At 44.7% G+C, this 11,757-nt stretch overlaps 1 protein-coding gene across 1 annotated transcript; it reads left to right on the top strand.

The window, feature by feature from the left end:
- Positions 1 to 206: 206 nt before the first annotated feature.
- LOC147998980 (disks large homolog 5-like) lies at positions 207 to 5,084 on the top strand. The gene is made up of 6 exons (XM_087595908.1): positions 207 to 339; positions 1,405 to 1,564; positions 2,819 to 2,962; positions 3,595 to 3,757; positions 4,474 to 4,534; positions 4,705 to 5,084. The coding sequence occupies exons 1-5, from the start codon at positions 258 to 260 to the stop codon at positions 4,501 to 4,503; spliced, it is 579 nt and encodes a 192-aa protein (XP_087452034.1). The 5' UTR covers positions 207 to 257; the 3' UTR covers positions 4,504 to 4,534; positions 4,705 to 5,084.
- The last annotated feature ends 6,673 nt before the right edge of the window (positions 5,085 to 11,757 follow it).

Genomic DNA, 11,757 nt, shown 5'->3' with positions numbered 1-11,757 from the left:
ATTTGGCTTTGGAAGCATGTGGTGCTCAGTGGCTATGCCACAGGGAAGTCTCCTGAAAAGGGCACATCAGCTTTTGCTCAGTACAGGGAGAACATTAGCAAGGAGGCAAAGTCTGTTCTCCGTGACATCAGCCGTCCCTTCGTGGACATTCTATTGTCTCCTAGAGAGACCTTGGAATCCCTGTGATGTCACCAGTATCGTTGTGACAACCAATTCCCTACTTTTTCTCTTAGTGTCCAAAGGATATATCCACAGACATGTTTGCCCGTCTTTGTAGGCGCTTTGGGAGAGTTGATGTTGATAGAGAAGAGTCTAGAGTGAAGCAAACGAAACCTAAAGGTAATGATGGACACAGGACATGGGGAATGTGGAGTAAGTTCTGGGGAGTGTATGTTGAGCTTCCTGTCAGGGGTGAGTGTGGGGGCCTTCAGCTGGCCTTTATAGCAATGGGCCACAACCACTGGAACATCTCCACAGATATTGAATTCCATGATTATCACAATTCCTGAAAGTCAAGGTTTTCACATTATTAGTTTCTCCATAACCACATGGAGTATATGGCACTGCCTATGCTATTATTGGGTGAACTTCTAGTCTTTACTTTTACCGTGCATTCGGTATGTTAAATTGATATAATAACACCATCAGGAGGCATGGAGGGTATAACTTTTCTGAATTAAACAGGGCATCAATGTACTTCACTTTCATTGCTTCTTTAAATTCAGTGACTATCTGACAGTAGTAAGAGGGAGAGAACTGTGCTCCTGGCATGACCTTATATTCTTAGAACTCCTCTGACTACCTCTGGCTGACGGGGCCAATCTTACCTTCATATATTAGAGGTTCTGTGTAGCAGATTTTTTTCTAAAGTAGCCAAACTATATGGAGCAGGTAGAGAAAGAGCCTGTAACCTATTGGCACTTCTGGGGCATTTGTCATTTCAGTAGGGGGAATTAATAAGTCTGTTGACCATGTCCTCCCCCTACATGACTTTTTAATGCAAAGTTATTGGACTAGAGTAACAGTGTAGGATATCTGAGTTTCCCTGATCAATCAAGTCATTGTGGATGCTGAATTGATGATCTGACTTCTGAAACCAGAGGGGTGAGGGTCCTGAAACCAGGTTGTAGCCTGCGTACCTGATAATAATCCTGGAGAAGGCATCTCTCTGGTACTTGTAAGCCTGTGTGGGCGGCATGGGGAACACCTGGCTGCTTACATCTCTTGGTCTCTATATAGTAGTGGGGGAACTGTGATCCACTTAGGAAGCCTCTTACACATAGACCAAACTCCTTGTAGTGACACTGGCTTCCAAGCATGTTCTCCTGTTTGGACCTCACTGTGGTCTGTGTATGCTCTATGCATTCACCCCATGCGGGTTCACTTGTGTTTTTCTACCTACAGAGGCCTGCAGACAGACGTCATCCCCTGAAAATGTCCTAAACAAGGTGCAGGCCAACGAGGAAGAGGAGAGGCTGAATAGAGAACTGGAGCTAACTACCAAGGAGAGAAATGAGCTGACAGATCGCCTCCTTTATGTGACAGGTGGATCCATGAGCAAGAGGTATGCATTGCTCCAAACAAACGATCTTGTTCTAAACCTCATCTCCCATAGAGAGGAGATTCAGAACCTGACCCTTACTGAGGAGTGAGATTGAAAATGGACTCTCTGATTCTGCCTGTTGAAAATCTGAACTTGCAATCTGAGTGAAGATTTCAGGGATAAAGTCACTGGAGCATGAGTTCCCAGTGTACAATTGGAAAGCCCTTGACAGGTGGCAGCTTTGCAAGGTTCTAGGTGCTGTGAGTTTGTGGACAGTGTTTGTACTTGCTAGGAAGGTGACTGAACGCTATCATCTCCTGGCAGCAGCCTTAGGTGACAAGTCCCACAGTGTTCATATCAATGCTTAAGTAGAAGGCCTGAGGCTCTGGCCTGCTCCTTCCTGTCTCTGTGCCTTACACTCTGAGACAGTAATGGTGCATGCATTTCTACTGATTCTCATTGTGCTCTTTCCATATTTGTCTCTCTTTCTCATTCTCTGAGTCTGTTTACTTTTCTTTTTTTTTTTTTTTTTTTTTTTGGTTCTTTTTTTCGGAGCTGGAGACCTTACTTTTCTTTTCTTGTGGGTGTGCCCCAGTTTGTGTGTCTGTGTGTGCACAGCTTTGCATGCATATGCACAACCTTTATGTTTCTCTATCCCTCCACCTTTGGAATTTAGGGGTCTGTTTTTTGACCTCAGGATTTACCTTTATATTAGTTTCATGGAGGTGTAAGTGCTTTATTTTGGAAGCCCCACTTTCAATAGCACAGTTCTTTGCCTGTGTAGTCACATTTGTCTATACATTTGTATGCCTTGGGCAGATTATAAGTTTGTGGCAATATCTGGTCTCATCTCCAGAATTATGTGTACTGTCTGCCTCTAGAATATTAGTTATTCGGCTTGTAGCATTCCACTTGTCAAAACAGGAAAAATGAAATCAGAGGTTTCTGGATGTGTGTGTGTGTGTGTGTGTGTGTGTGTGTGAGTGTGTGTGTGTGTGGTTGGGTAATCTCTGTGGCCTAGGCTCTTGACAGCATAACAGGTTTGAATGCAGATCCAGCCCTCCTGATTGAAAAAAGTGAGCCAGGGGACCCTTTATCTGGGTGCTTAGTTTCTGTTGTCCTGGGCACACAATTCCAAGTTTCTGAAGCTGAAGATGATCCAAATATGTAGAATTCAGAAAGTGTCCTTCCAGGGCTGGGGTAGTACAGGACACAGCCTGAGTTCATATAATCCTAAACCTCGATGTTCATTGGGTTCTATCTTCCTGGGGCCAGCCCCTACTTCAGGCCAAATCCATTTTATGAAAACTTGAAGATAAAGGAGAAAGAGGTCATGTCATTACTGCACAACTTAGACACAAAGAACATTGAACATCGTGAGAAATTTCAGGAACTCAAGAAGGAGATTAACTTCTATCGGTAAGTACTGGTCAGAAGGGCCCATCACTTGTGGAATATCCATTGCTGCCTCTCTTTGTTCTGGACTGGAGAACCTGTAGCTCTGGGTCCATGTCTTCTGCTGTTTAAATATCACTGTGCCGTGGGTCTTTTGGACTCAGTTTCAGTTCCATAAGAGACTGTCAGTTATCACCACAGTGTCTATGCATCTTTAGAAGGCTCTGGATAGAACTACACTGATTCAGGAATCAGAGTGTTATTAGGCCAACCTGCGGCTCTGGGGTCATACCAGGTTTAACAAAGCTCAATGTGTGGACCACATGGTTTGCATGACCTCCCTTGGTTCTACTGTCCTCTTGTGGTTATTTGCCGCCTACTAATTGATGTTGCCCCGATGCATTGGGCTCTCATGGGTAGTTGTAGATCCCTTGTTCTTTTGGAGAGACAAGGACTCTTATTGGTGCTTGGGTCACAGAAACAATTTATTCTTCCCTGGATTGGCCGTTTGCTGTTTGTGCAGCAGCCTTACATGTATGGATATGTATTCTATGAAGTCTTTATGGGTATCTGGGTCCTGGTGGAGTTTGTGGGATTTGGCAGTTGGAATGGGAGGAAGAGGCTTCAGGATCTTACTATGCAGAGTGTGTTTCCAGCAACCTGCACAGCCGGCTCCTGATGGACCAGGCATGTATGAAGAAGAAGTTGGTCACATTGAAGCAGGAGAGCAAGGAGTTACAGCGATATTTATTTGAGTTGAACCCGAATGCTGAAGACGAACAGGAGAAGACCAGCAACCTCCAGACCCAGCAAAATGTGGTAGGAACAAGCAGCTGAGTCAGATTAACAATGTCTGATACCATTTGCCTATTGGATACATCTTTGCTTCCCCTATCATCTTTCTAATCTCCCCACACCCAGTCAGTCACCCACCTCATGTGATAGAGTTATTCATTGCTCTGTCTATGCACAAGTATTCTGGGATGTTAACCACTCTTCAGAAACTGAATTATGGGCAAGTACACTTCTCTGCCCTTTTTTTAACTGCAGTCAAGAAATGGTGACAGAGGAATAACATATCACATGACTGCATCTCCCTGTCATAGATTGGATGCTATGAAGAGTTTTGAACGAGTTCTTGGTCGTGTGACAAAGGTCATACAGGGGTCATGTGATGGTTGGAAGCACCTTGTAGGGATAAGAACCAAGTGCAAATGGCAAATGAGTCCTGGTCATTGGCTTTGACCTCAGTATCATGTGGCCTTCTCCTTTCTTCCTGCAACCCAGTTAGGTCTCTTCTCCTTTCCCCGTTCTTGGTTTTCACTGGTAGAAGTTTGAGGAGCAGCTTGTTCTCCCACAGTACTGTGAGGGTTGTTGGTGACTTTCACCAGGCTGCAGAGATATCAGCAATGATTTCAGTGAAAAGATCAGTGCTGTCTGTCCAATGCAGCTGAAGGGACAGAAGGCAGCAACTTCACAGCTGGTATGCATGTCCCCACCAAATCAGTGTCTTAATAGCTGCCTTCTCCTCCCAGGTCTCAGGAACTGCAGGAGACATGGAATAGGACAGATCCCAGGAAGACAGCCCCCTAAAGAGTGAGTTTCTCTGTCAGGAGTTCCCTGCTGACGACAATCCTCAACAGTCAAAGACTTTTTTGGGGAGAATATTCGTCTTCTCAGTTAATTTCCTCATTGTATAGAGACCCTAAATTTATGTATCCGTATGCCAGCCTGTCTCATTGAGGTCTTTCTCCTCTCTCGTACAGATAACACCATTTGAGAGCCATCTGAGGGGACTGCCTTGACATCTTGTGTCCTAGAGGAGAAACAGCACTACAACTGTGTTTCTAAATGTTCATTAAGAAAATGCTGTTAAGAAATATTTTTGGTTATGATTTTCATTGAAGTTTTCTTTTTGTTATATCATAGTTATATATTCTTGTTACTGTTTTTCTTTTTTTTTTTTTTTTGCTTCTTTTTTTCGGAGCTGGGGACCGAACCCAGGGCCTTGTGCTTCCTAGGCAAGCGCTCTACCACTGAGCTAAATCCCCAACCCCTGTTTTTCATTTTTTATACCATTTTAGTTGTTCATTTTATGCCTGTTTTTTGTAAATTGTATTCCTTATGAATAAAAATTGATTTGTAACTCTTGACTCTTAAGACCATCTTATTCAAGGGTCCTTTCCCCTCCTGTAGACTTAGAACTGACAGCTGGATATGGATCTTTGCATGGTCCAGGCAGCATGAGTAAATAGGGAATTTAAAGCCACCAAGGTGTACACAGGGTGATAGTGTCTTTTGTGTGGATAATGTGACTATTTTATGGACACACATTATGATGAAATCACTGACATAGTGTATCCATGCTGTCATGTGTTCTGCTCATCCTAATCTATATCAGTCTACAACACACATTCCTTATTGACTGTTTGCCCAGATATTGAGTAACACACACTCATGCCTGTAGAGCTGCAGAAAAAATGACAACTTTCACAAAGGAATATAGAATAATCCTAATCGAGAACCATGTGCCTCGGTTTTTCTTACAATACAGCATTAGTATTAAACCACAAAGATAATAACCATCAACGTCATTTTGGGAAATAGGTTTTTATAGGTGCTGTTTCACTTGATCATTCATATGCTGTGTTTTTTATTGTTGCTGATTATATTTATTTTTATCATTTAACTCAATGGATCTTTTTTTTTCAAATGTATGTCTGGGCCACTCCTGAGTGCATTTTCCTCATGATCCAAAAGAGGGAATAGCATTCTCCATTGTAGATGATTGTTAGGGACCATGTGGTTCTTCTGAGAGAGCAGCAGATGCTCTAACCTGTGAGCCATCACCACAGCTCCTGTAGGTAGCTTTTGTCCTTCCAGGGCATGTGCTATACTAGATGGACGCCATCATCTCCCATTAAGGAGAGAGATCTCAGGAGATGTGTATGTACAGGTGGTTGAGCGGTGCCTGCTCAATGTGGGAGCCTGCTAGGCATTCACACCGGGCTCTGGTGCCTCCACTGCTCATTGTGCATTCAGGATCACCCTCCAGCATCACTCAGTTTCAATTCCAAACAGATCTTTCACTTACTATCGATGATTATATACATTAAGCACATCTGATAAAATACAGAAGAGACTAGCCTCCTTCTACAGGCCAACTTGGCATAATGAATTCTTTTGATAGAAAGCAAGATAATTATCTTAATCTATGCAGTTTAGGGAGGTCCTCAAAAGCACCCATAGTGAATGCAGACTGCAGCTGTGACCACATGTTTCTTTTGCAGAGCAGGTCTGTGCTAGCCCAGAACTTAGGTGGGATAGTTCATGTTTCACCTTTTACATGGAAATCTGTGATCTTATTGAGAAAGTATATTTTCCACGTGACTCATTTACAATTTATGGAATTAAACTGACTTACTGAGAGTGGAGGTGACTCAGAGAGATAAAGTGCAGAAGACTTATCCAGTATGTCTGCAAACAGATGCTGTCTCATTAGTGCTTTTCAATGCTCAGCAGCTAGAGAAGCAAGGGAGAGGCATTGGTGACTCTCAAGCTTAGGTCCTCTAGTCATTATAAGCTGAGCATGACACAAAAAGTCACAGGTATCACACTAGGATCTAGTAACTAGATTTAACCAACCTACCACATTAATGCTATGTTTGGTGGTATTTTTTGCCCTCTTAGGACCTGGAAGAGGCTTGGGGTTTTCTAATCCTACTCATAATTTATTATCCTTCCCAACACTATGGGCTTTGTTCTGTTAATGCTAACAGCGGCATCCAATACCTAGGATATTTTCTACTGACATGTGTGACGTGAGACAAAACAGTCCCTGTCATCCCTCACCTGAATAAACTTCCTTAGAGGACAGTGTAGTTGGAGGGTCCTTCTTTCCTCTCCAAGATCGAGAAACATTTCCAGTCTTCAGACAAGTGTGTCAGCCATTGTCCAGTGACTGTCTTGAGATGTCCACATTGTCAGCTGAGTGAGGGCAGGTCAGGGCAGGGCAGGGCAGGGCAGGGGATTGGGGCAGAGTCCATGAGATGTCAGTAGGCAACAGGCCAGCTGGGGCTAGTGTGGGTACAGGGCTTCTAGTGTGGGTGTGAGAGGAGGAAATTAGGAATGGTCAGATTCTGATGCAGCATATAGGCCGGAAGCAGCTTAGATCATCTCAGTGCCATATAGGGACATTGTAGACACTGATGGGCAGTGTGGGGATGGTAGGGTCCCATATAGAGCTCTCTGCAGGTGTCAGGAGAGCATACAGTGGCTCTGTCAGACTTATGACAATCAGGCAGGCACTGGGTGCAAGTGAGAATCATGGGACAAGCCCTGTGTGCAGCCTGGTTTTGGGACATTCCCAGGTGCCCCATGGACTGCAAATTAAAGGCAAAGGACACAGGGAAGCCAGCAATTCCCATGCACAGGACATAAATACCTGTAGAACTTTCTAGAATTTCCATAGACTATCTGTTACTAGTCCTCATTATAGAAGGCAACAACATTCTGCCCTCTACTTCAACTTGGTGAGACAGCTATTCTAACTCCAGCAGGAAGGCCTCAGGGAAGACAGTAAGAACAAGCAGGTGACCCCTTTTATATTGAAACAGGGTCTTCCTATGGAGCCCAGAGTGGCTGTAGGATACTAATGCTCCTGCCTCACAGTGACTAGAATTCCAATCCACCCTCAAGAGCAGTTGATTCATCACTAGATCAGACTAAGGACATGTGAGGCCCCAGGGTGCTAGGATTACCAGGGTCCTAGTAAGTTTCTCCAGCCTAAATTACAACCTGAGTCAGTGCTGCTATTTGGGACACTGCCTGATGCCCAGTGACATCACACCTTGGAACTCTTTGTCAAACATAAGCTGTTATGGGAATGAAGTAGCCACACAATAAACACTGGTCTGGACACTCCTAGGTCAAGAATCCCCTGTTGGAAATGCCTTGGACCGCAAAATTTTAAATTCTAGATCCTTCTGCGTTTTAGAAGATTTATAAATACAAAAAAAGAAAGATGGGCATAGTAATTTAAGCCTGTGATCCCAGTCATGGGAAACTGAGTAAGGGTGATGGAAGACTGTAAGTTCCAGGCCAACTAGTGTTTCAAGAAAAAAAAAAAAAGGCATGGGGAAGATTCCACTCAAGTGGAAACCAAAAGGGTTTCACATGGGCCCTGCCATCCACTGGTCACTACATCCACTCTCATCACCACAGCCACAGGCAGACACTGGGGAACATTTCCCACTGTCTCTCTTTGGGATGCAATCCACCCCATGATTCTATGTGAGGAATCCCCCAAAGGTTGCATCATGTGAGGGACCTAGAAAGTTCCAAGATTGGGAGAATTTAGGAGTTTATAATTAGGGATGATCTACAGCTGTGGCAAAGCCTTTTCCCAGCACATGGCAGCCCTAGGTTTGCCCCCAACAGTAAAAATAAAATCCCCCAAAATAATTCAAACAAAATGTCCTGAAGCCTGCGCCCTGACCAGTCTCTTCAAAAGTGCCAGGAACCTGGGTCCACATTTAGGACCCAGCACGACCTCTGTGACCCATGAGAAGGGATCTAATATGGGAATTAGTACAGTATGACTTATCCTTGTGGATACCTTTGGTGACAATAACCACCTGACCCCTGAAAACCCATCTACCTGGGGGGCTCAACACTCATGTCACCCAAAAAGCCCAGATCCTAGGGCCAGCATGGGCAGGAGGTGAAGAAAGTTTGTCTCTCGTGAACATCAGTTGCCGCTCCTGACCTGACTCTATCCTCAGGAGACAATGTCACCCCAGAAAGTATGGGTGTCAACGGCTCTTCCCAGGCCAAGGCTGGAATACTCCTTAAGGTCCACAATGCACAGCAGTGCTCACTCTAGAGCTAACTGTTCTACAGCTGAAAGGGGTGGGTGCTCTGCTGGCCACGCCCCTCCCCTGCAGTATTTAGTGCACTCAGAGTGGTGCTTCAGATGTGAAGGACTTCTTGAGGCTACTCCCATGGAGAATGGCAGATTCATCAGAACGGGGCACAGGGTGAGTTCAGAGCACAGCTGGGAGGAATTTAGGGATGCCAAGCCATGACTAAGACCAGATCCTGGGCTGACAGGCAGTTGAGCTGGAGAACTGGCATCCAAAGTGTGACTGCCTGAATTCCTCTTAGACCAAAAGCCCTGGATCTGAGCTACTTTGGTGCGTGCTCCTAAGTGGGGTCCCAGACACAGCTCAGAATTGGGGCTGTGCATGTACTTTGGTGCTGGCAGCAGGTGGCTTAGCCATAAAGTGCTGAGCTTTCCCATCTGTGCCCACTCAAACTCCTCTGTTTCATTTTAGCTGTGTTTGGTATAGTTTTGAGACAGGGTATCTTGTAGCAGCCCAACTCGCTTTGAGCAACACTGTAACATAAAAATAACCTTGAATTCAAGATCCTCGGACCCCTCTGTCCCAAGTCCTGGAATTAAGACCTCCAGCTGTGACCATTTTACTGTAGCATAGGATCCATCTGTATTAGAGTGAGCTTTGGAAATACTGGAGCTCCGACTGTTCCTTAGAATTCAGGTTTCCTTAATTCTTAGTAGGAGTTTTGTGATGATGCTGATGAGAGAGTCAGGAGTTACACTGGGAGAGGTAACAGTCCTGGCAGCCCTGAGTGCTCAGTGAAAGTCAAGACAGAAGCCTGCTGATTAGCACCTGAGTGAAAGTGGGAGGATTCAGAGTTCAAGAACAGACTCAGTTACATTCCTAAGACCATATTGCAACATTTTTGTTTCATTTTTGGCTTGTTTTCTTTGAGACAAGGTGTTAATTTATAGCCCTGGCTGTCCTGGAACTCACAATGCCTCTACCTCCCAACCGATGGAATTAAAGGCATGTGCCAACATGCACTGCCACTAATTAATTTTTAATTAAACATGCTGGCACAATCCAGTAATCCCAGTGCTTAAGAGGCCGAGGCAGGCAGATATCTGGCTTCCTGACAAGTCTGATCTACAGAGAGCCTGTCAGAATAGCCAGGGCCAAACAGAGAAACCCTGTCTCAAAAAATAAACAACAAAATGAATTTGTTTTAAAGAAGAGAGGAACTATTTAACAGAATTAGAGGGAGAGAACCAAAAGGTAATGGGCAGTGCAGAGTCTAGCTTCTGAGATGAAACTGGACACTATGGGGTTAGGGTGGGGATTCTCATCTTGGACTGGGAGACAGAGGGTGACTTCAGGCATGGAAGGTTCAGTCAGTCATTAGTCAGGATTCTCAATGAAGAGGGTGTTGTAAGTTCCAAAATGTGTGAGCAGTGTTCTGCATGAGAGTAGAAGAACCCGCCTACCTATACAAAACAGCCAATGAAGAGTAATCACAAGCATACGTCTGGAGGTCCATGGAGAGGTTAACATCCACCTTAGTGTGGATTCTTCAGAGCACAGGTGGAGAGGAGTAGAAGAGCTGATGGTGGCTGAGGCAGGAGAGGAGTTCGGGTGTGAATTTGAGCCAGTAAAGGAGCTTGTAGGTTGGGCAGAGCAATGAGAGGTCTAACAGCATAGCTGTTGAGATCCTTCAGATTAATTTGTCTTAAGAGCCTCATGCGATAGCCAAGGACAGGAGTAGATCTGACTATTGGGTGGCTGGGCTCATATAGCCCAACAGGTTTGTCCTTGCATCTGTGGGATTCCAAGTCTCTCCCTTTAGACACAGCCATGGAGAAGGTGTAGCAGTGAAGGTGCAGATGGCTTTGCAATGCTTGGCTTATGGTGTTGAGTACTTCATGCTCCACAGAGCTAGGAAATGTCCTAGAAGCCAGGGAGGCTGAGCATGAGGAAGACAGGTCTCTGGGAGAGAGAAATGATAACCAAAGTCACTAAGAACTTCCTGAATCACAGTGTCTGTTAACCATATATTTTATTTACTTATTTTTATGGGCCTGAGTGCTTCACCTAATAAATGCTTGTGTACCATGTGGTATGTGTGGTGCCCGTGAAGTCCAGACTGATTCCCTAGAATTGCAATTACAGGTTAATAGGAGCCACCATGTGGCCACTGGGAACTGAACCTTGGTCTTCTGCTCTTAGCCACTAAACCAACCATCTCTTCAGCACCACCCCCCAATTGTATAGTCATTAAGATTTAACCATTTGGCCTTCAGTATTTGAATTAATACAGATGTGACAAGAGTTATAGTTAACATGGTGGTTCAGGTATAGACAGGCAGGCATCTCATTGTATACAAAATATGAATCCTTCCTTCCTTCCTTTCTTTCTATCTTTCTTTCTTTCTTTCTTTCTTTCTTTCTTTCTTTCTTTCTTTCTCTTTTTGATTTACTCTTGGAGACAGTGTTGTTTTTTGTGTAGCTGACCTGGAATTAGCTCTGTAGAGGAAGATGGCCTGGAATTCAGAAATCTGTCTGCCTCTGCCTCCCAAGTGTTAGGATCAAAGGCCTGTGCCACACCACCACACATCCTTCTGTTTAAAGGAAAAATGTAGTCTTACAGGTCAGCATGAGTTTAGCCCCGGTATAGACATTTTCCTAGGCCTTAGGAGCTGTAGAGTTCATGAAGGATTTGCTGCCTTCCCCTTTAGCCTGGCTAACTATGAGAGCTGCACACCCATGGGTGTTTGCTTCACAAGAGTCTGGAGGATGAGGGTCACAGGCTGAGGTAACTGTGTAGAGCAAAGGATGCTTGGTGAAGGTCAAGTGGGTAAAATGCTGAAATGCTGAGAGAAGAGGCCTATGGTAGGCGCCTCCTACACCTGAGACTTCCAACCCCGAAAAGCAGGGGGTAGAGAGTGAGGATGCACAGTGCACACAGGTCAGGAAAAAGCC

The sequence above is a fragment of the Rattus norvegicus genome, chromosome 19 (assembly GCF_021556685.1).
Source record: "Rattus norvegicus strain SHRSP/BbbUtx chromosome 19, alternate assembly SHRSP_T2T, whole genome shotgun sequence".
Classification (NCBI taxonomy): domain Eukaryota; kingdom Metazoa; phylum Chordata; class Mammalia; order Rodentia; family Muridae; genus Rattus; species Rattus norvegicus.
This window is presented reverse-complemented; position numbering and strand designations above follow the sequence as displayed.